Source organism: Malaya genurostris, chromosome 2 (genome assembly GCF_030247185.1).
Source record: "Malaya genurostris strain Urasoe2022 chromosome 2, Malgen_1.1, whole genome shotgun sequence".
NCBI lineage: Eukaryota > Metazoa > Arthropoda > Insecta > Diptera > Culicidae > Malaya > Malaya genurostris.
This window is the reverse complement of record NC_080571.1, coordinates 72,352,572-72,376,617: the sequence shown is the minus strand read 5'-3', so window position 1 is coordinate 72,376,617 and position 24,046 is coordinate 72,352,572. Positions and strand designations below refer to the sequence as shown.

At 37.7% G+C, this 24,046-nt stretch overlaps 3 protein-coding genes across 5 annotated transcripts; 2 read left to right on the top strand and 1 right to left on the bottom strand.

The window, feature by feature from the left end:
• The first annotated feature begins 176 nt into the window (after positions 1-176).
• Positions 177-20,025, top strand: LOC131433039 (U7 snRNA-associated Sm-like protein LSm10). 2 transcript variants are annotated; one of them, XR_009230012.1, is made up of 4 exons: positions 177-368; positions 434-551; positions 19,072-19,298; positions 19,479-20,025. XR_009230012.1 is itself a non-coding variant. In XM_058599768.1 (3 exons), the coding sequence occupies exons 1-3, from the start codon at positions 226-228 to the stop codon at positions 19,210-19,212; spliced, it is 402 nt and encodes a 133-aa protein (XP_058455751.1). In that variant the 5' UTR covers positions 177-225; the 3' UTR covers positions 19,213-20,025. The 2 variants fall into 2 exon arrangements, 1 of the variants encoding a protein (XP_058455751.1); XM_058599768.1 differs by having other exon boundaries at positions 19,072-20,025.
• LOC131433038 (5'-nucleotidase domain-containing protein 1) lies at positions 2,025-16,204 on the top strand. Of its 2 annotated transcripts, XM_058599767.1 has the most exons (3): positions 2,025-2,352; positions 2,433-2,587; positions 3,276-16,204. In XM_058599767.1, exon 3 carries the CDS (start codon positions 3,373-3,375, stop codon positions 4,855-4,857), a length of 1,485 nt encoding a protein of 494 aa, XP_058455750.1. In that variant the 5' UTR covers positions 2,025-2,352; positions 2,433-2,587; positions 3,276-3,372; the 3' UTR covers positions 4,858-16,204. The 2 variants fall into 2 exon arrangements, with proteins under 2 accessions (XP_058455750.1, XP_058455749.1); XM_058599766.1 differs by having other exon boundaries at positions 2,025-2,587.
• Positions 20,026-21,689: 1,664 nt separating the features above from the next.
• Positions 21,690-23,764, bottom strand: LOC131431702 (uncharacterized). Its single transcript, XM_058597560.1, has 3 exons — positions 23,546-23,764; positions 22,550-23,459; positions 21,690-22,484 (listed from the first exon to the last, which is right to left on the bottom strand). The coding sequence occupies exons 1-3, from the start codon at positions 23,596-23,598 to the stop codon at positions 21,747-21,749; spliced, it is 1,701 nt and encodes a 566-aa protein (XP_058453543.1). The 5' UTR covers positions 23,599-23,764; the 3' UTR covers positions 21,690-21,746.
• Between the last annotated feature and the right edge of the window lie 282 nt (positions 23,765-24,046).

Here is a 24,046-nt window from a genome sequence, read left to right as displayed (position 1 = left end):
TTGAGCACTTATTCAATTTCTTATTATAAAACCATAAATTTTTGGAATATCATTACCTCAACAAATTTTCATTATGAATATTTCGATTTTATAGTGGATACAGATAAATACAGATTTTTTATTCTGAGTAATACAGTTTTTCTATGAACATATCTGGCATCTCTGGATGTGATCTACTTTGAAAACTAATTTGTCAGAACATTTTACAAGTGATATTCTTCCAAAATGTATCGCATGACCGATAAAAAGGAACGTTTTCACTCTCTAAACGAGCTAACAGGTCTTGCTCAGTGCTTAATTAATAAGAATATTCTCATAGACTTACGGAACGAGACTTCGGTTGCCGGCAAAATCACCGACGTTGACGGGTAAGTTTAGTAGTTTTCTTGAATTTGGCACGATTAGATTTTCAAACAAATGTTTTTCTACGCAGTTTTATGAATATTTCAATGCAAAATGTTGTGTATTTTGACCAACTTGGGAAGCAATTTCGAATCGATGAGTTTATGATATATCCACGGTACATCCGATATATACACATTCCGAATTCGGTAAGTAAAATTATAAAAATATATTTTAGTTTTTTCTAATTAAGGAGTTAGAGTAACAGTCACGTTACTCTTCTAACACATTCCGTAGATTGTTGAACTAGGACATTACATGAAAATTATTTTTTTATTATTCCGTACACTGCTAAAAAGTAATTATGAATTTATGTTAATATTGCATAAGACGGTTTCCTCTCGTTTACTTTCTTTCCTGTTAATTACTCATTAATTAATTTTCCCATTTGTTTGTGTTGAATCGTCTATCTGAGTGCTTTTATTGCAATCCGTACACGATAGTCAACAAACATTTGTATTTTACTGGTCAGTCAATTAATGTAGCATAGGCCAAAGCCCGGGACTCCAAAAGCATCATCTGGTAAAGAATGGTTGTGTAAATGCTTCTAAAATAGATGTAGAAAGCCGCGAGTGCACCGGCGACCCGCCGTCGGAAGCACCGGCCACCACCGTGGGCAGCGTCGGTAAAGATCACCTCTGTCTAGTTTCGGGCGTTTGCCCGGATTACCCAAAGCTAGGGGCTATCCCTCAGTTACATTTTTTAACATTTTTTTCACTACAGTGATTACTTCGCTGAGCGTGATACTGGTAGTAGGTAAAATCAAGTGAAGTGATATGTGAGTGAAGTAAAAGTTGAAGTGGAAGTGAGAACGGTAATAAGAGCCAGCATGTTGATCTGTTATGCCAAATGACTGTTATGCAAAATGATCGTTATGCCATATAACCATTATACCGAATTGTGTTATGCCAAACGTGGACGCTCCGCCCCGTTCCTGGGCAATAAATTTCTGGGCAAAAAGCTTTGATTTTTTTATGTTCTGGAGAATGCTTTTCTGGGAAACAGTATTCTAGAATTATGTATACTCTGGTAAGTGCTTTTCTGGGGATTGGCTCATTCTGCAAGAAATTTTCCGACGAAATGGTTACTGGGAAATGGTATTAGGGAAATGTTATAGAATCGAGATTTAGGAATACTTTTATGCAACCAACTGTTCACTAGAAATACAACTTATTGCGAGAAACGATTCACGTAAGTTGCAGTTATTTAATTGTTTGATTTCAGCATCGCATTTTCTTGCATTTTATGGAATTTTAAAACAACAACGTTATTTCATTCAGCGTTGTTCAAATCGTTCAAACCCTGCTGGGACCCTTTATTTTGCATGTAGACTTACCAATTTGAGGGGAAATTTCAGAAAAATTTACGTTAGGCTACAAAAAAAACAAAACATTCAATATTTAAAAAGAAATTTAATTTTCTAATTCAACAGCTCCTATTCTGTATTAAATCTGTATGCACAAGTCAAAATATGTATGATACAGAGAAATCTGTATAAATGGCATCTCTGCCCTGGAGTTGCATTCAGTCGCAGGGCAGTTGTTTTGACAGATTCCGCTGTCAGCACGATTACCACTGCATTTATTTTTATCTATCTTTGTTATGTTCGTTTCGTTTTCCCCTCCCGAGTTGTTGATTTTGCTCTCTTTTATATGCCAAGTAAATTACATCAGTAACAACAACAAATGGTTTGGTGAGCATGGGAGTCATTCTATTCATACATCCCTTAGTGTGTCAATTAATTAAAACCTGTGCTATATGCTAAAATCGTTCTTGGAAGTTTGCACGAGAAAAAAAAACGTAATGTTCCTTAAGAATGTTCATAGAATTTAGTTTCAGTGATAAAATTCTACAACGTACGTGTTATCAGGAGTGAAAGACATGAATGGCATTGATAAGTTGTTAATCGATACATGATAGTGGCAGCTGAGAGCACAGAACAGAAGTCGTGTATGGTGACATTTACTGCGAGACATTTTGTCAACACACCTCAGTTTTTTTTATATCGTCCGAACGAATGGTATTTTTAGTATTCGCCTCGGAAAGCTGAATGGATGATACTTGCTTGAGTGCAATGACCATTGCATGAATCGATGGCGAATCAGCAGATAAGCGACAAGAATTGAAATTTCGCTAAACGACAAAGACGAAAATCGGCAAGGTCACATCTGGGACGAAACGTTACGTAAATATACCCAAGGAGATAGTTTTCATTGCGTTCTGTTTTCTTCAATGCTGCAGATTTTTTTTTCGAGTCGTGGAGTTCAAAATGAGAACCTAAAAAAATTTTATACCGTTGTTTCCCGCATGTTTGTCCTAATTGCGTAAAAATTCCCATGAAAATGGGACAAACATGCACGCACGAAGAGTATATAAAAGAGGATGGTTTATTATTTGTTACGAACGGTAAACTTTGAAGCAATGGAAACGCATGTCTATTATTGGTCTTATCTGTTTAGCATTGAAGGAACCCCGTTGTTGATATTACAACACACTGATTAAATGGCAAAAGTTCTTCGAATTACACGTAGTAGCGCAAGTAAACATTACCGATATATGATCTGTGCTGTCTACTGGAATAGTAAAGCCTAAGAAGGCAGTCGTATCGCAATCTGCTTTGGGCAACAAGGCGTCTCCATTAAACGTACAGGTTTGTGAGCATTCAAAATTGCTCCACTTGTTAGGAAGCCCTGTACGATTTCTTGTCGTAGGCTAACAATCATTATCTCGAACGCGGGAAGTTTACGTTTGTTATCAAAAGCAAACGTGTTTTTTTTATCCGACGTTTCGAGGCCAAATCAGTGTGATGTGATACTATACCATTTTTCATTCACATTTCTTATCTGATTTCAACAATCGTATTATTTTTGCAGCCTCTGTTTCGCACGAGAACAGTCAGTACCAAACCAATTGAACCGGAGCCCTTTGATTGGATGTGTGAGCTGCGCACGACTATCACTACCATCAAACATGAGGTCGACGGCGGTGAGCTCGGTAGCGGCGACATCAGTTTTGTCGAAACTGGTGTCTGATGCGTTACCTGCTGTGACATATTCGGATAGATATCGTAACCCATTGCAACCGCTGTTGTGTTTCTGTGAGCAGAAAGTTTTGCCTCGTGCTCGGGTACCGCCAGTGCGGCTGCAGTCGATTCGGTATTACTCGCGGTATTCGGCAAGCCGTATCATGACCGGTACGGATATGTTTCGCTTCGCGGACTACGACTGTGTTGGGTTCGATCTGGACAACACACTGCTCCGGTATCAGATCGGTAATATGATTGAGCTGGAGTATGACATTATGTCCAAGTTTCTGGTGGAGGAGCGAGGATACTCCGGGAAGTATTTGCTGCAACCATTGGATGTAGATTTCTTGCAAAAAGGATTACTCATAGATTTCCAACGGGGTAACATTTTGAAGATTGGTCCCGATGGAACGATACACCAGGCAACGCATGGAACTAAGAAAATGGCCGAAGCGGAAATTATCGCCTATTATGGGAAAGAAAAACGTTGGTCGGTTACGACGGAGTACTGCGAAAACATGTTAGTAGCCTGGAATGGTCCACTGTCGGAGAAGATTCGAACGGTGCTAGACTATTTCGACATTTGCTCGACGATGTTGTTCGGTAGGATTGTCGATACGTTGGACGAAGAAGCTCACCAACGACTAGGTCAATACAATGTTTGGCCGGATGTGCTGGATGCGTTAGTTAACATGTACTCGCGAGAGCACTTCGGACGAAATGTCGGAGGTTATTTCAAAGCACTGAAACAGAATCCCGATAAATATCTACAGAAAGCATCTCCTCAACTGATCGCTTGGTTGCGCGAGCTGAAGCATACCAAAACAACCTACCTGATTACGGGTTCGCACATAGACTTTGCGAACTTCACCGCATCGTATGCCCTCGGGCCCGATTGGCCGGAACTGTTCGATGTTGTGGTGGGATTTGCCAAAAAACCTGGTTTCTTTATTGGTGCGAAACCATTCATCGGACTGGATGGTGCAACCGAAACCGATCCCCTAACCCCGTCGCAGTTGGAACGTAATCACTTCTACTCCCAGGGAAATTGGCGCGATCTTACTGTGCTTCTGCAGCGACTTTCGCACAAACAAAATCCACGCTATCTGTACATCGGTGACAATCTCATTCAGGATGTGTACACTCCGTCAAAGTTTACCAAAACCGACACGGTGGCCGTGGTGGAAGAGTTGACAGCGGAAGAAGAAGAAGAAGCGCAGTCCAGTTCACACCCTGATGCAGCTTATCTGCGGTCCAGGTTTTGGGGTTCATATTTTATGGCCAGCTCGAATCCACGCCAGGAGGAACCATCGCTGTGGGCCGATCTCATTCAGCGATACGCTCGAATATGTGTACCAAATATGGATGTTGTTGCGCAGTATCCGGTGGATCACGCTATTATGGTAAAATCAGCTGCGTGGAAAGTTTAGTTCCCTTCATGCTAGTACTTTTTGCAAGGGCATCGTTTGCATGGTCAGACATTACGGTAGGACTTACAGTAATTTTATGCTAGATAGGTAATTTTTACACTGAAACTTGGTCTATTAGTGAGTGAAATTAGCATCATATTTTCCACTAGAAACTCAAGTGACGTACTGTTTTTGTTATCTTTCGAAGATGTTACGTGTTTGCATGTTAACAATATAAATAATATTGTGTATTTTTAGACTTTCAAAATGTAAAAAGTGATAAAATTTATCGTACTAAAACATCTTCATTCGTTGGCAAAACCACACAACCAAAGAAAGTTATGAAAGATCAATCGTGTTCGGATGCTCGTAGCTGATCACGAGTTCATGCATTAAATGACGCCATCACTGTGGTAGAGCAATTTGCTGAAACAGATTCTATGTATATATTTGCTCTTGTGTTACGAGATGAAAGCCATTGATAGTCGACACGCGTCACGGAAGGGCAGCTCAGAAAGTCTAGCATACTTTTATAATTGTTTGTTTGACAGATATCAATTGGATCATTTTATGGGTTCTAATTTTTGGATGAAACTATATTTACAAAACAAAAGTAAACAAATCCAGATTTTTATTGCATTTTGTTAGGAATGTCCTAATACACGCACTACCCGAACACCGTTTCTCAATTCACTATAGATTCACTAAAAAATCTGTCAACCCATTTGACGTATGTCGAAATCAATGAAAAATAATCATTAATGCTACTTTCGTCAATTGGCAATGTTTTGACCAATGTACCAAAGCATAAACAAAAGTGTATGCGCGGACTCACGACAATATAGTTTTCCACGAAAAAGCAAATCTAGTGTGATATTATGAAAGCGAGACTTGCTGTAGGGTTGGAGATATTTAATGGGATCGATTTGCTATTAAGCTTGTTGAAAAAGCGAAAATTATCAAAACACTAAAAACGAGTCGACTGTCATTTTTTTCCACTTGATATGCAAACCTAGCTCTTACTAATGTTTTCGAGCAAAACTGGCTTTCACACAAATGCGAGTAACAAAACGACGAATGAACACTGTGACTTTCGCAAAACGACGTAACTAACAGAAGCAAAACGACTTATGTGTCAAGTCAACCAGGAAAAAACGACCTATAATACTGTCCAATGTACATGGTCAAATTACAAAACGACGTAAGTGTCGTTTTTGCCTAAAAGTTATCTTTGTAGTTGAAAATTGTAAATTAGACACTATGATACGTTGCACGCATACAAATTTGACGATTTAGTGAAGAGATGAAGTTGTTTCAATTACTCATTTTTAAATACGATTTAAAATTGTGCGATTATTTTTCAACATCGCTTTTCTAGGCTCAGCTGAAATGTTACATTCGTCGTTTTGAACATTTTATGCAGATTTATAATTGTCCTATTTAACTACCACGAAAAAATAATTGAATGAGCTACACTCTTACCAGCCGCTACCTAATTTTGAGTCAAAGTCAACTAAAGTGCAGCATCTCCCCAATTTTAGGTAATGAGTGATGACCTCAAAATTTAGGTAAATGTAAGTTTACCCAATGTGTTGTGCCATGGCAAAGCACGCTACCCATTTTATTTACCACCAAGTCGAAATTTGAGTAAATAACGACCTAATTTTTGGGTAGCTTATAGAAGAGCTCGACAATGAGTGATTTCTCCCCAAAAAATAGGTAAACTTGATTTTCAGTGTACGTGGTGAATACTTGCAGATGTCACCGCAATCGACACTATTGGTTAAAATTACAAGATTATTTTTGTTTTATTCCGATTAAATTCACTTGTGGTTTAAACGACTTGGTAATAAAGTTATCTTCTACACACGAAATCGTGTAAAAAGTGTTTTTTGTTGTGAATACGACTTACTTTATTATGGGACGTCTTTTCAAAATTTACCCTGTACAGGAACGGGCAGAATTTTGTCGCGAATATCTCTTGATGTACTTAGTCCAACAACATAATTTTTTCGGAAATATGATCAGGAATTTATGATTAAATTTTTAACAGCGTGAGATAACCATAAATAACTGCAAAACAAAGTTTTCTGAAGCTTTTGGAAATGATGAGGAAAATTCATCACGCTTGCTTGCCTTTTTCACACTCTGACGAAGGTTTTGAGGTAGTCTAAGGCGAAGCGATTAGTCACCTTTTGTGTGGTATAAAGTCTTAAACGCTCAGGTTGCGCTATCATTCGTTTGTAATTTCTCTTTTGAATTGTATTTTGGAACTGATTTTGGGATCCAAATTCCACATAAATTTTTAACTTAATTTTTGTTTCACAATGTAGTTTTGAAATTCAGTTCCATAATACGGTTTCAAAAGTTAAAACGTGGACTCCGAAACTGAATCCTAACTCTAGATTTTTGGAACTCGTTCGTTGACTAGATTTGGAACTAAATTTAGTGTCTTATTTTAAATTCCAATTCATATTCAGAATTCTCATTCTGGAACAAAAATTCAGAATTCCGAAACAAAATGATTGATATGAGTTCTACATCTGAATTTTGGAACAAAATTTCAAATCTGAACCAGAATTTTGAAACGGATTTCAGAAACCGAATTTAATTCATGATTGTAGTTACTGAGTTCTTATTCAGATTAAGCATGCTGGAATTGAATTTAGGAACATTGAAACTGGATTCAGTGCTTCAAGTCAGGCTCAGAATTCAAGTTCAATATTCAGTTCTAGAATTGAGTTTGAATCCAGAATTGTGAAAATAAGTTCAGGTCCAGAAGTTTAAAACTAAATTAATGAACTGAATTCTTGATCTGGATTCCGAACCTGAATTTTTCAAATGATTTCGAATTAGTCCCTTGTTCCGAATTCAGTTCCAGCCATACTTCAAAATAGATCCTCCGTCATAATTCTATAAGCGAAGCAATAGAAGATATACAATTCACACAATCAATCAATTAATATTTGGAGGTGTTTGTTCGTGTTCACGTCCTCCAGTTATGTCTCACAGTTTTAATAAAATTTGTTCGAGGCTAGACCGCGCAATCTCTGTAAGAATCGCCTTTGTTTTCAAGACTCGAAGGGGGCCGAGTGTCATACACCTTTCTTTGCTACCTTTGCAAAATCTTCGCTTGATTCCATATGGAGACACTAAAAATGGCCAAGAGCAAAATGATTCGACAGCAATTGCGGAATATAGAACTATAGACCTTAGAAATCTCGATTGATATATTCACAGATAACCCATATATAGGCTCACATATGAACTGTGTGTAAAATTTGCTTAATCAGTTCGGCGAGCACTGGCAGATGTCACCACGATCGACACGAGGTGTCACCACGATTTGGGTGCCGCTCCCACATGAGCCAAAATTTTGGGTGCTAGATTTTTGTTTTGCTGTTGGTTAAAATGGCAATTTTATTATTGTTTTATTCCGATCGAATTCTCTTGTGATTTATGCGACTTGGAAATAAATTTGTCTCTAACACTTAGGGAAATCGTGTCATAAGTGTTAAAATTGTTATAGTTCGAATATTTATGTAACAGGCAGGAGGATTTTGTTATCGTTCCGGAACGTAGTGGAACGTTTTGAAAGATCGCGGCGAATAGTCGAGTAGGTGGCAGTAGTGTTTCCAACGTATAGCAAATATGAAATTTACACAGGATTTTGAAAAAAAAATTGTTCGAGCCTGTATATCTGTTATCTGTGATATATTCTTCCCGTTGTGTTCATACTTTGATGTACTTTCCGCACTGGTTTGAAGCGAAAACCGAACGGCACACTTTAGAAATCCAACGGTGCGAACGAAGAACATAGTAGATCAAAAGATCAAACTCGTGCGTTTTTCCCTGACGCATGAGGCTTCACTCTTTCTGTCCGTCCTGCAGCCGAACTGCTCACAGTGCAGATTAATTCAATACTGAAGCAATTTTTGCGAAGGATTTTCGTTTGCACATTTTGTCAAATACAGAATTTGATTTTTGCATGTTTCATCGAAAGAAACTATCATAATGCCGAATGAGATTCATTTCAGGCTTCCAGAAGGGTCGGATTTTGGGAACTGTCCGGTGCATTTTTCTGTACCACAAAGCAGCTAAATGTTTAATTGTTTGATGCGAAGTTCGCACTGAAAACGGCTCACTTTAATAATGATTGAATGATTATGACAGTTAAATAATTCTCATAGCTCTTTTGTAAACTTTTATGACCCCTAAGAAGGGCTGATTTGTGCAAATTTTTCCGCTATTGCTTACTTTACGGTATATTTTGCTCTAATGCAAACGACCAGCGACTGGATGATAATGTACTCCCTCCTTTTTGATGTGAAACTCAACCTGCAAACGTCCCGCAGCAGAACTGCTCACAGAAGATCTAGTTGTTGCTGTTTTTCTGCGTTTAGGCTTGAGGAACGGAGCCTTATATGCGCTAATGACTGAAGTACCAGTTTAATAATGCTAAGTGTAGTTCCACTGTCCTGATGTAGATAGCGGCCTGCGCACTCGATGTGTCTCCGTTCATGGATTATCAAAGACTAAAGCTAAGTGCAACAGGGTCTATTTATAGATTCGGTTGATTTTTATGTTTTGTGTTTGGAACTACTTTTTCACTATTTCACTATATCGTTCTCGTAATAAACGTAATATTCAGTGGCTTATCTAGGGTTTTTTTTGCTAGACCAAGTCATCTTTCCGGAGACAGAGTTCAACTTTTTTTGTTTTTTTGTTTGCTCACTAAACCAACGGTGGGGGCGACAAATCTTATTTTGCCCCGGGCGCCAAATTTCCTCGGTAATATTGGCAACAAACTTACACCTTCTTCGATTCGTCCTACGTCAAAAGTGCACCTGATTTTTCGGAGTTGGCAAGACCGATTTCCACAAACACAAAGATTCAAACTTCCAATTCCGGAATGATGGGATAAAATGTGCATGAAAAAAGGGCATTCTATTTTCGCAGAAACCGCTGTATCGACTATCGCAAGCTTAGAAAAGGTCTCAGAGTCTCATAGCCTTCCATTGAATTATATCCGGTTCTGACTTCCGGTTCCGGAGTTACAAGGTAAAATTCAGGGTAGCAAGTGACCGGAAAAATAGAGGAAACCGGGAAAAAATCGAGAATTTAGTTCCACCGGGGAAAAGTCGGGGATTTCAGTGCAAAATCGGGAAGAAATTTTACTAGCCCAAAGCTGTGTAACAATTTTCAGCATCATGCTTATTTTCAACTAATAGAAATTTGGAGACCAATTTTGCATTTGAGCTAGAAATTCAAGCAAAAGTTTTGAAACTACTTGCTGTCCTATACCGATTCTGTGTTGAACAATCCATTCGGAATGCCAACACCACGATTTTGTAGGATTTAACAGCAGTTTTCAAACAATCATAAAGCATCAGAGCTTTCTTAGTTGTTATAAATTACAGCCAAATTAATGCTCCGCTAGAACCAGGTCAATTGTAGGAAGATTTTCCATAGAATATAAACTAGTTGGGCTGTTTGGAAATAAAACAAACTTGAAACTCGTATTTTCTGTTTATTTTTCTGTCTACTCCACGAGAGATGCTTAGTATTTAGAACCAATTGCTATCTTGTGCGTTTTTGCAAATCGCATTTAAATAGATTGATTGATTCATCATACATCTAATGATTTTGAATTGGATTTGGTTGGATCAGAATTGAAAATGTTTTGTTTGACAGGACATTGTCAATAATTGGTTTTGCGACAATTTAAACAGCGTTCCATGATCGAAGCCCTGGCAAAAACTATATTTTGTCAGATTCGGAATGTAAACAGTCGTTTATAATTTTGCCCTCGAACTGAAATTTCCAGGTTCACTTCTGGAAAAAGACTGTTGAAATCGGAGTAATCGAATTTTATGTGAAAGCTACGCTTAAAAGCATTATGTTGGCTTTTCGACAAAATCACAAGAATTTTTATGCTGCATTATTTCGTAACAAGCAAAACTAGTCAACTTTCCTCATATCCGTTGGACAGATATGCTTCTTGTGTTGATCCTACTGTTACATCGAATTTCTTCCAAATGATAAAAAATTCTGAGTTTTTATCTTGAAGAGCTAGTACATACGAATAGCATTAGTGGCGAAGTAACAGACAAAATGAAGATGGCATACATTGAGCTGTAGGGTCAGTTCAAATGTGATGTGAATGTGATTTTTAAAAGCAGTTCAAAGGATTGGTAGAATCTTTAGTCTTCTATGGTGGGCCATTTGAAGTAAAAGCATTTGTTTCTGAACAAAATATGTGAAAAAAACATTTTTAGTTCAAGGAGATATGGTACAGCTATTTTTTTGAAAATGATATCGCATAGGCCTCGAGTACAAAATGTTCCCTTTTTTGGTGTTTTACATCAGTCTTTTAGTTCAGAACTAATTGGCTCAAGTGGTACGTTGTACTTCCGAAGAAGCTCACCGCCGACTAGGTCAATATAATGTTTGGCAGGATGTTTTGTCTTCGAGTTGAGTTCTGGTTATTGGCTTATCGGTGTATAACTTGGATTTCAAATAGCCCCACAAAAAAAGTTAAATCGGGTGATCTCGGGGTCACCAGTCAAAATTACCGTTTTTCTATATGACTCGTACGGGGAACATCGGTCGTAGCCAATCGATTGTTAGTCCAGCTGTATGGCATGTTGCACCGTCCTGTTGAAACGAGTAACTATTAAAACCATTTTCTTTAACAATGAGCCTCTCAAAATCATTTATCATGGTTTCGATAACAATGCCCATTAACAGTTTCCGTTGCTCCATCATAGAGGCTGTTCCTCAATTATTTGAGGGTTTTCAATGACATAGAACCGACAAATTTGCTTGCTTTGCTTATTAACGTAAGGAGTGTATCGAAAATAAGCTATCCACAAATTTTTCTTTCAAATTATGATAAAAAACGATATTCTATTCAAACTAAAAATTGAAAAAAATTTATTGTACGAGGTTAAACTTGAGCATAAAGAAAACCGGATGAAATTATTCCTTCACGAGTTTTCGAACTTTTGATCGAACGCTCTTCATCAAGTTCCGGACAAGTGTTGCATCGCATTTTTTGGACGCTTGAGCCCAAATTTTGTTGACCTCCTGCATGTTCCCAGCTGCCTAACCAGTCTTCTTGAAGACCCTCTTCACGATTGCTCAGTAACGTTCGATGGATCGAAGCTGAGGCCAATTTGGTGGATTGATATTTTTCTCAACGAAATGTATACCCTTTTCCGCAAGCCAATTGAGAGTGGTTTTGCCATAGTGAGCCGACGCCAAATCCAGCAAAAACAGTGGAGGTGTACTATGCTTCTTATATAAAGGCAGCAATCTCTTTTGGAAACACTCAGATCGATAGATTCCTGCATTTATAGTTCCGGTAGTGTAAAAAAATGGTTGACTTCAAACCACAGGAACATATTGCTTGCTATACCACTACCTTTGGACCGAATTTCTCCACTTGAATCGACCTGTCCGCATCGCTCACATCCTCCCCAACGACGACAGTAAAATATTGCGGACCTGGAAGGGTTTTTGAGTCCTCTTTTACATAAGTCTCATCGTCCATCAAAACGCATGCATCCGGACCCTGCAAAAGACGCGAATACAATTTCCGGGCCCTTGTTGCTGCTTGCTTCTTCTGTTTTACACTTTGTTCCGAGATTTTCTGCTTCTTGTAGGTCTTTAGGTGATTTCGCCTCTTGATCCGCCATTCCGACACTCGTTTCTGCTGTTTTGGCAAAATCACGTATTGACATGGATTTGTTCTTCATGATTAGAGATGCAACTTTCTGGTCCAGTTTCGGGTTGAAAGAACCGGGTTTTCTGCCTCTTCCTGGTAGCTCATCCTAAGAATAATGTTCCCCAAACCTATTAATTACGTTTTTAACACTGGCATGATGAATTCCAAACCGCTTCGTCAATTTTCGCATAGTAATACCCTTCTCACTCAGCCATGTGTCCAGAACTTTAATTTACACTTCCTTTTCAATACGCGACATTTTGAAAACGCATCGAAAGCTGACAGCCAAACGCACAGCATGCTGCGATCTGAGCATGAAAAACTACCACAAATACATGCGTACAACATAAATGTATGTGGATAGCTTATTTTCGATACACTCCTTATCCATTTAACGTGAGATGTGCCTCGTCTGACATGATGATTTTTCGCCAAAATTCATTCGGTGTGTACTGTTCTTTCCTAAAATTAAAATTGTTATGTTATTGGTCGATCTGACAATTCTGTCAAAAATTATTGGGTTGTCCGATGCTTCCACTTTAAATGACCCACTCTGTATAACCTAAAAAAATAAACCAGTTGTCAGATCGGTAAGGCCATCTCTGAGAAAAAGAAACAAATTCCACTATCGCAGGTATATAGGAAAGCGGTTCGTCTGGCCCTCAATTAACATGACCTAAAAACTCTATTAGTTTTTATTCAAATACAGAACAGACTAGCAATACGAATGTGTACTTACTGTTCGACGATTGCTTCGAGTGGGTCTAAACGTCCATTGAGAAATTTTAATGTTATGTCCGGATTTAGAGAAAATGGCGAACGTTTTGCTGAAACCAATCTGAGCGTGACTCGAATAGCTGAAATAGAACACGAGGCCATTGTGACTCCACGATCATTTGAACACACAACATAATTTTAAACTGATATTCCAGACTTACCAGAGCCTAAAATTGTCACGCATTCTCTCTGAAAGAATCCAATCTAACAGCCTCGCATTCGTTTTTTCACCGTCTCACTCGTAAATGATGGCATCCAAAACGAACGAAGAGAGACGAAGCTTGAAACAGAAGAGAGTACCAATGCAAACGTCACTCGTTCTCCTATGACAAGACGAAACCGAAATACCGTCTGCAGGGTGAATCAGTCGAATTTCAATTCTCATTCTTTCTTCGATGTATTGAAAATCTGTGACGTTTGGTTATAATTATCTCCGAAATATTTCGTCAGAAAATAGCTGCGTAGTGCCAAGCGAAAATGTACAACGAAAATAACAGTTGTCTTGCCGAATTTCGGTAACAGCTAACACATATTTTGAAAATTCGACAAACGCATTTGCTAATTTCTGGATAATTGTTAATCACCGATGAGTTCAGCACAAGATTTGGTCAAATCTCGGCAAAAAGATGCATATCTACTGAACGAATCTCGGAAAACATAATATTGATTACTGAGCAATCAGCAAAATTGTGTGCTACCGATCTGTCTCGGCATTTGACTTTACCGAGTTCAAGAATTGGTTTTAAGTGTGTGTCTGTACTATTATTGATATGCATAATGTTAGTATAGTTGATGGTATATATAACCGATAAAAAGAACATTAAAAATCTTTCATTGTGCCGTTTGGCATTATGCCATACGACCATCGCAGTATCGAAGACCAACTTTTCATCGCCAGTAACAATTCGATGCAAAAAACCGTTTCTTATGTGCAGGATTGGAGCAGTTGTTCGCACGCGAAGAAATGGCGTTCGACTACCCTTGACTACAATTCATACGGCACCCAATTATCTACCTTTTTGGGTCATTCCCATTGCTTTTAAACGTTGGCCCCCATTGCTTTAAAAGAATGGCTGGCTGAAGTAGCTTCGAGTGATTGTGCAAATTCTTCTTGCGGTATAGTCAAATCAATTCCACAAACTTAGGTTTAAAGGCTTGTGGTTTCATGTGAAACATTAGACGGATCCGACTTCCGGTTCCGGAATTATAGGGCAAAGAGTTCTTAATTGAAAATTACGATGCAAAATACGTAACGAATTCATTTTAACTATCCCCATATGATCTTGTTTGCCGATGGCTAAACTAATTTACTTGACTATTCTGATACCGGGAATAGCAGTGGAAAAATTTGAAAGTAAACTTGCATCAATTTTTCGTATTACCGGTAATGAGATTGTCATCATTATACCACTAGGTGAATTAAAACAGATTTTTGCCTATGCTTACGAATGTTACTCAACAAATTGGCTATACTTATTCAATACGTCAAATATGACATCTATATACTATAGTTGAGTGTTTCAAATAGTATGCGGACGTATCTCTTTTTTTCGAAAACATTATCCTTTCTGTAAGGGTTCATTTATTTGTCCGGTTAAATCTGATTTTCCTCAGGCATTGCATAACTGAACTTAGTTATTGCGACTTTTCGTCAATCCAACAAAAATATTTAAATTATTCGAAATCATTTACCCACTTTTTCGGTAACTATCGCTAGTGTTTACAGAAATATTTATCTCACGAAAATTTGAAGGACAAGTCTTATTCGTTTGTCATTTCGATGAAATGACGAACTTTTTTCTCGAAATATTTCGCATCATGTTTTGAACACTGTTCGTCAACCTAACCGGACATTCTATTCAATCATCACTTAATATCTGAACCATAACGACTCACAAGACTTATTCAGCTTCTGCTCAGTAATTGTCAAGCAAATTCTCGATCGGCAGAAATGGAAGGCGATTGGTTTGGTTGTGGTTCTTTTCGATATAAGTCGCCCTGTTTTCAGGTATCTCTCGACTGTAGTGGCAACCAGCTAAATTTTTCCAAAGCATTAGAGGACCTTTGCATGATAGAATAGTTTTTTTACATGTACTCTTAAAAAGTAGAGCTCCGAATTCCTAGACTCAATTGTAAAGAAAACTTGAGTATTTTCCCGCTGATGCAAATCGCAAACTTATTAGCAAAAACAATTGTTTTGCAATAAAATTAATTTTGTTGATGTTTTCAATAAACCTATATTGAGTGGTGTTCAAGTAATCGTGAAATGTTGTAATTTATAGAAAAATATTTATTCATCCTATTACACGTATCGAGTCGTTCTGAAAACACAATGGAGTAAGGATAATTGAAACAATCAACAACGTATGCTAAAAGTAGTAGTTTGCAGTAACTCGAAAAGCCTTGCCCAATAACCAACACTCAGATGCGCCATCTTCAAGATTTTACGTCAAAGACAATAATTCTCAAGCACATACCACTCTAAAAACATCACACTTTAGCTAGATATAAATATGCAGTTGAATGTCATTTTCAGAGGTATCATAATATAATGCAATAAAACGTGACTTTCTGAAAGCAAATATTGCTCTCAAAGAGCTTCAGATTAGATAACAAATGTTTCAATGCAAATGATTCGTAGTGTGCGTAGTTCAATCACAATAATTATTGTTGTAGTTTAAATTAAATGTTCTAAAGCTGTAACCAAGTAGATCAGTGTCTGTTTGAAAATATAGGACAGTCTCCGTTTCATAGGTAGAGAAATTATTTTAAATTGTTGCCTAAATTTAAGTTGTTCCAGCATTGTATTGAAGATAAGATTTTTAGTAAAATAAAGCTTCCAGCAAATTCATTTCCGTTAAACCAAGCATTTCTATTATATTGAAAGAATTCCTTTGTGTCAAACCATCGGTGCATGTTAAACATGAACTTTGTTCATCACTAGTTCATCCTTGTAAAATCTGATTAGGATTTTTATCGTGACGATACAATTGAACTCAGGTTTTTTTAAAATAACTATTCATTGGAACATGAGTTAAAATTAAATTATTAAAATTTAAATTGGGTGTTCAGCCACAAGTGGTGACTTTTCAGCCCTATTATATACATGATTTGGTTATTACCATGAGGACATCATTTACTTCCGCAATTCTGAGATTTTTGTGTAGGGAAAATTCTAAACCGACTTGTATTGTGTAATGGAGAAAAGGCACTTATATACTAACTTACTAAGTAACACAGAGAGCGAATCGATTCAATTGAAGATTGCATCGATTATTGTCGGAATTTGCTTATAATATTATGTGACATTACATTCAATGGTTCTATATTGGTGAGTCTGTGTATCTCATTTGTACTAAACCAGGGAGGACGCTTCAAAATCATTTTCAGAATTTTATTCTGAATCCTTTGAAGCGTTTTCTTCCTGGTGGAACAACAACTTGACCAAATTGGTACTGCATGAAGCATGGCTGGTCTGAAAATTTGTTTATAAATTAACAATTTGTTTTTTTAGACAGAGCTTAGATTTATTGTTTATAAGAGGACAATTAATATATTTATTACACTTTGCCTGGATTCCTTCAATGTGATCCTTGAAAGTGAGTTTTTTGTCATACGTTGAACCTAAGTATTTAGCTTGATCAGACCATGTCAATTCCAAGCCATTCAATTTTAGAATGTGATTATTGTTTGGTTTAAGAAAAGAAGCTCTTGGCTTATGAGGAAAGATAATTAATTGCGTTTTTGCTGCATTTGGTTTAATTTTACATTTTGACAGATAATCACTGAAAATATTTAGGCTTCTTCGTAGGCGACTGCAGATCACTCTTAGATTGCTACCTGTGGCTAACAGACTTGTGTCGTCACAGAATAGCGATTTCTGACAACCAACGGGTAGATTTGGAAGATCAGAAGTGAAAATATTATACAAGATTGGAGCTACGCTCGAACCTTGCGGAACACCTGCTCGTACGGGTAGCAATTCAGATTTACAATTCTGATAGCTAACCTGAACAGTACGATCAGTTAAATAATTTTGAATCATTTTGATCAAATAAATAGGAAACTGGAAATCAGACATTTTTGCCATTAAACCTTTGTGCCAAACACTGTCGAATGCTTTTTCTATGTCTAGAAGAGCAACTCCAGTGGATAACCCAGAAGATTTATTTGCTTTTATCATGTTCGCAACTCTTACAAGTTGATGAGTAGTTGAATGTTCATGACGAAATCCAAACTGCTCTGGTGAAAAAATTGAATTCTCATTTATATGAGACATCATTCTCAACAAGATATTTTTTTCAAAAAGTTTACTGATAAAAGAAAGTAAGCTAATTGGTCGATAACTTGATGTTTCTGCTGGATTTTTATCAGGTTTGGGAATAGGAATTACTTTAGCGTTTTTCCATCTTTTTGGGAAGTAAGCTAATGAAAAACACTTGTTGAAAATTTTAACCAAGAGTCTTAAGGCAACATCGGGAAGATTTTTAATAAGAATATTAAAAATTCCATCATTACCAGGAGCCTTCATTGAACTCAGGTTTATTTTTGACAGTTCAGTATGACTGTTTACGTGACCTTAATCTTATTTTTCCCTAGTGTTGAACCAAGTTGTCTTACGAGAATGTAAACAGTTTTACCGAAATGTAAAAATATTGTTTGTTGTGACGATAAAAAAAACTAGTTAGGTTTTCATCGTGACGTCAAAAATGAACAGGCGTTCATCCTTGACAGTTCAGCAGCATTTGTTCCGTGGATTGTGCTCTATAGCTGCCCTTACACGATCATTAAAAGTGTCATTACTAAAAAGTAGTGACACTTTTAATGATCGTGTAAGGTCTGCGAATTCAGTAATGGCACGAGTAATCATGGAATTCCGGATTTTCCATCATTACTAACATTATTTCTTCTTCTTATTTTTTTGTGTGGAAGTGCTGAATATCGTCAGTTGTATTAGATGAGGAAATTTGACAACCATGAAGTAAACATTCTCTTCAGAACTATACGTGGAAAAAAATTCTGGAAATGACAAACCTTAACGTTTCAATGGCAAATAAAATTTATTTTCAGCTAAACGAAGATAAAGAATATTGCTAATATTCTTTAATTGCTGAGGGAAAGTTATTCTGGTTACAAGCCCCGTGCTGGAATAGTTACAAATACTCATCATTAATAATGAACGTGTAATGCTAAAAAGTAATGATGTATAGTAATGCAGTAATGACGAGCGTTTGAGCAGAAGTGTCATTACTTAGTAATGACACTTTTAATGATCGTGTAAGGGCCGCTTATGTCTTTCTTATGTTAAACTGATTTACATTGCGAGTGAATTGTCAAATGAGGTAACGGTTCCAGTTGTCATATACGAAAACAATTAGTAAGAGTGAGAGGTGCTGTCGCTGTTCAATAGATTGACCTTAAGGGTATACTGAAAATAGTTTATTCGCTTCGAGTTTCACTCATTAATCCTTGTAAAATGTTAGACAGAGACCTGACCCTGTATACCTGACTTTTGGCAGTATTTCCAGGCGGATTTCTAACCAGAAGGTATGAAAAGAGAGGTAATCTTCAGATGTGTACACTTTATGATATAGCTTTGCACAACGTTTTTGAACTCATTACTTCAGTTAATCAAGCAATAGTAGCATAGCATCTACTCCGTATAAGTTATACTGCTTAGCACATGCATTTCATCACGCTTTCGATTCCATTTCTTCCACTTTGAACAGATCGAAATAACACCGGTACTGGAAGAATACATCAAGAAGCAGACAACTCGCAAACCAAAGGAACCTGTGAAAAGGACCTTCAAGATGAAGCGCGCTCAGCAGAAGCAACTAGAAACGCTGGCGGAAAATAATATGATCTAACATCGTCCTGAACTGGGCAATTTTTGTTTTGTATTACTGCAGAAATGGTCTGCAAAAAATCTCTATTTATTTGTCAATAGTTTTTGGTAAGTTCAAGCAAGATTAAACTAATTTCTCAAAAAAAAGAACAGTAAACCGTAATAAACTAATTCCTCAAATATTAACAGCTGTAAGTATCGAACTTGTTTTTATTTCTTCAAATGTATTGGTACGTTTCTACAATTTTTAATTTTGAGCATCTCTCTTTATGGACATGGAAAATGGAGATGACGAATGAATCACGAAAGCTGTTTGGAAAAAGTACTTATTGTATGTGCTACAAGCTAAAGGTTACGATGGACTGGGCATGTCATAAGGATGCCGGACGACAACCAACCGAAAATGCACTAATTGTAACAGGAACTGTCATGGAATGTACAATGAGAGTACTTATTTGAAATACCATTAAATTTCATTAATATTACATACGTCACTATACGGAGTATAACATACGTAATAATACAGATACGTATTTCGAAATCGTAATTATCCTTCTCCAGTGATACTTTTTATAAGTCTTCTACCTTAGCCAATGAGTCTGCCTTCCCATTACCCGGAATGAAACAATGCGAGGGGACCCAGACTAAGGATACACAATGAGACTCAGATGATGTTCTTCAGTGTTTCCGTATTGGGGCGCCTTTTCAACATTTACCCTCTGAGAGAGTGAGAAGTTTTTGATCGTGAAATTATTTCAGTTATATGACATAACCTCAAATAATTCAAAATAAAACATTTCTGAAATGTATGGTAATAACTAGTATCAAAAAGGAACACACATGACGCATGTTTGTCTTTCTTGTATTTTGAAAGCCCATAGCTCAGTTATGTGTAGAAGGATTTATACACTATTGAAAAACCTGTCTGATTTGACCCATGTCGCCACCAGCCAATCAGACCGCGTTCTTAGCACGAGAACAAAATATCAGCTGCTGTACAACTGCATCGATACAGAAGATGAATATTCCAGTTTTTCACATCATTTTCTTAGCTACACTTGTCGTACGGGAGAGCAACATCGAAGACCTCACGCTTTTGGAATGAAGCGAGTGATGAACAGCAGAATTGTGCCGCAGTCGGGCACAAAAAAAAGCCTGCCAATGGAAGTCGTCAGTCGTCATGGGAGCGTTGCTCAATTAAGTTGTCCGAAATTTGAGTCGAAATTCATTGTCACGCCAAGAGCCATCTCAGATCTAAATCCAGATCGTGTTGGTCGTGACAATTCAAGGCACTTTTCAGTCTCACAGATCATCATGGAGAATTAATTGAATTTTCTCCACTTCCTACCAAAAGCAGCAGATTCATCAAAATGGAAGTTGAAAAAAGTTTGCGCCGTCACCAACACATTCCATTACGACGGGCAAAGCTCTCACGCAATTCGAAAATGAAAGTATTGATGTAGAGCACATCTTTATACTAGTATGGGTGTCGCTCCGGAATATGCCATACGAAACTGGGTTGCCACTTGAGGGCGTACGCGGTCCGGAATTCCATGAATTTCTTCTCTCGTGGATGTGTCAAAAAACACAGTAGAATTAGAAGTATCCAAGAATCGAGTACGGTAAAACGGGCACATAAAACGGGTCTGATAATTGAGCTCGACAAGCTTTTCGAAGTTTTCAATCACCATCGGATTAGCAATCGATATGATAATATGAAAGGAGAAAAAAATTATTATCCTAAATTTATGCTAGCTGCATATACCCATTTTCATTAGTTTACGTTTCGTTTTTGACTCATCAGGGCGTAGCATCTGGCGCGATCTGGCGGCTCAACATAAACCGCTAGGCAGACTTAAAGTTAATACTATTTGCAAAACACTTTTTGATATTACACCGTAGTGAAATGTCTAAACTAACGTCTCGGGCGAACCTAGTTTCGGTTTGTGATTGTGGTAATTTGAAAGGGGAAAAACTATTTTTACCCCTCAATTTATGGTAGGTGCATCACTCCTAAATTTTAGCTAGATACTTTACGTCTGGCTATTTCAAATACCTAATGTAACATCCCCTGGTGACTTCGATGTCGAACCAGACCCCGAGATATTTAAATGTGAAGACCTGGGCTGTGGTTCCACCACTTGTGTAACATAGGGGGTTGGAGAAAGCAACAACTTCTTATTTGGTTCTCAAAACCAGACGACTCCAATTCAATTCACTGATCACATGCGAGAATCAACTTGCCACATGCCAGCGCTTGTCGTTTTTTATCTGAATGGTTCAATCGAAAAGTGCAAAAAATGTAACCATATCACAATCTAGGCAGACACAAAAATCATATTTACATGTTGATCCTGTCATAACACAAGAAAATGAATCGTGCTTGGAGTAAAAGTTATTTTCATTTTTCTACAAGTATGGGAGTTGAAAGTTGAACTCAGATACAAATGTAGGAGCTATTACCAAACTCATCAAGTGATGACCTGACAGACACTCATCTTGATTTCTTAAAAATAATTTTATTCATTATGCTATTCTCGAAATTTACAATATGAATCAATCTGGTGGTAATTGTATATCTTCGCTAGGAAGAACTCGATCCTCGAAACCGGAACAGAATGGAACAAGTGGTGGAGGTTCTGTCAGGCTGTAACAGATTTGCGATGTACTACAATTAACTTCACTTCGTTTCACAATAACTTTTGGGAAAAATGCTAACGGAGGCGGATCGCTTGCCGATATGGTAGTGGCCTGTGTCAGCTCCGGGATTAGAATAGGTGCGTCAAAGCTACACAGAAAATCCCCAATCGAAGTTGTTTCCACGTTTGGCGAAGGCACTTTTTTTGCTATTCCATTGCTCTCCGGTACCGGTAATGATTCCGTGATCATAGCGTCATTGATACAATGACTACATAACTGGAGAAACTGCAACGGATTCCGCAAATGTACTGCCGTCTTAATCCACAGTTGCGTTGCATTGTTCATAACAGTTTCCTGAACCTGTTGTACCTTTCGTTTCGGTTTGGGTTGTCGTTCTACACCAGGGGCTCGCTTATTCCGTTTGCTAAGTTTCACAAACTGTTTGGTTACTATTTGGGTTAATGTTTCCAACATTCGCCAGATCGTCATGGTTTGCTGTAGATCTGCTTGTCCTTTAAAATCCTTAAGAAATGTTTTTATTTGGCAAGATACACTGTGCGGTTGTCCGAACATGGAAAGCTTTTTTGCACCAAATTCACCTAACCAGGATCGTTCCACGTAGTCACATAAACGGCAGAAGTTATGAGAGAATATCTGAAATAAATGATTGCGGTTGACTATATTTCGAAAAACTCAAATAGAAAATACAGCAAACGTACATTTTTCTCGTTCATCCACTTTTTCAAAGCCTCCAGTCCGGGGGTCATGTAATTGGCAGGAAGCAGTGGCAAAACTAGTAACATCCTCAGCCCACTGCTCGCATGCCCTCTAGCAGTTTCGCGGCCCAAACCCAGCTGTCGCATTCGATTAAGGACGGCGGTAGTGTAATGATGCCAGTACACTTTAATTGTTGCTTCTGGAAAGGTTTTTTCCAAGGCATTGTGTGTTTCCTCGTCCGCCTCCGTTAGAATCGTAGTTGGCGAAATAAATGATCCCAAATGTTCCTTCACGTATGCGAATATTGCAGCAAACCCAGACTCACTTTTGGCCGTCATTATCGAATAGAATACTGTACAACAGTGATTTCGATTTATAGCTAATCCTACCAATAAATCATATCTGGCTGCGGAATGGGAAGCTACTTCTAGATTACATTCAACATACAACTCATCGATTATGCCAATAGTTTCAATTGTTCTGTTGTGCCAGAGAATCAAACAAGTTGTGTCTTCGAGAACGATTGTTGTCTGATAAAACTCGTCTCGATTACTCCCAGTGTGAATTCGGAACAGGTCTGAACTTTCGAGAGTTTCTCTCAACTCGTTGATACTGCAAGGCTCTTGTGGATGCTGCTTGCGACGAGCTTTTCTCATGCAAGATTCGGCTTGCGAGAAAGTGTACAATAAAGAAGCATCTGAATGACGGTTCGTAGCTTCCTCCAGGTATATCACATGTAAATCAGTATTTTCGAGAGCAGCGCGCTGAGTTAATACTTTCCTGAACCGATCCACTATAACCCGATCCGCTTCGGGAGGATGGTTATGGGCTGTAGTGTTCCGAATAACACCATCTTCGTCCACTACACATCGACCGGGACAACTTGTTTTGTAGCGGCAACATCGGTAGTAACTGGAATACCAAGAGGCGCATTGTTGATAATAATTAATTATTAACAAATATTGCAGTTGGCTACAGAACGATTAAACGTAACTTACCCTGATGTGCCTTTCTTGTAAGCAAGCCAGTACTTAAAGCCATTTGCATACATTTTAGCAACATACTACATTACTTCTAAACGTGTTGCGTTGTTTGCATTTATAACGTGATTAAAATGAATCATTTCGATATATTTTTGAAGCAAGAACTACATCATAGTACGAAATTGATGGGCAAATTTCCAGGATCACTAACAACAAACAAACAATGAGAACGAATTTTCACTTGCTGTTTTCCTCTGAACCAGCGATGCCAAGAATTTCGTTTACAAATTCCATGTATGTGACAATACAATGTCTATAGATCTATGCTTGAAAACTTCAGCAAAAGTCTCAATACTTTATATTTGAAACTTTTTGCTTCGATTGCAAGATGAGTGTTTTTGCAGAAATTTTCGTATATGTATCAAATAATGATCAAATCTTAAATTTATTTTCCTTTTACATGATTATAATGTACTTATGTTTGGCCCCACTGCTTGCTTGTCAATTGCATTCAGG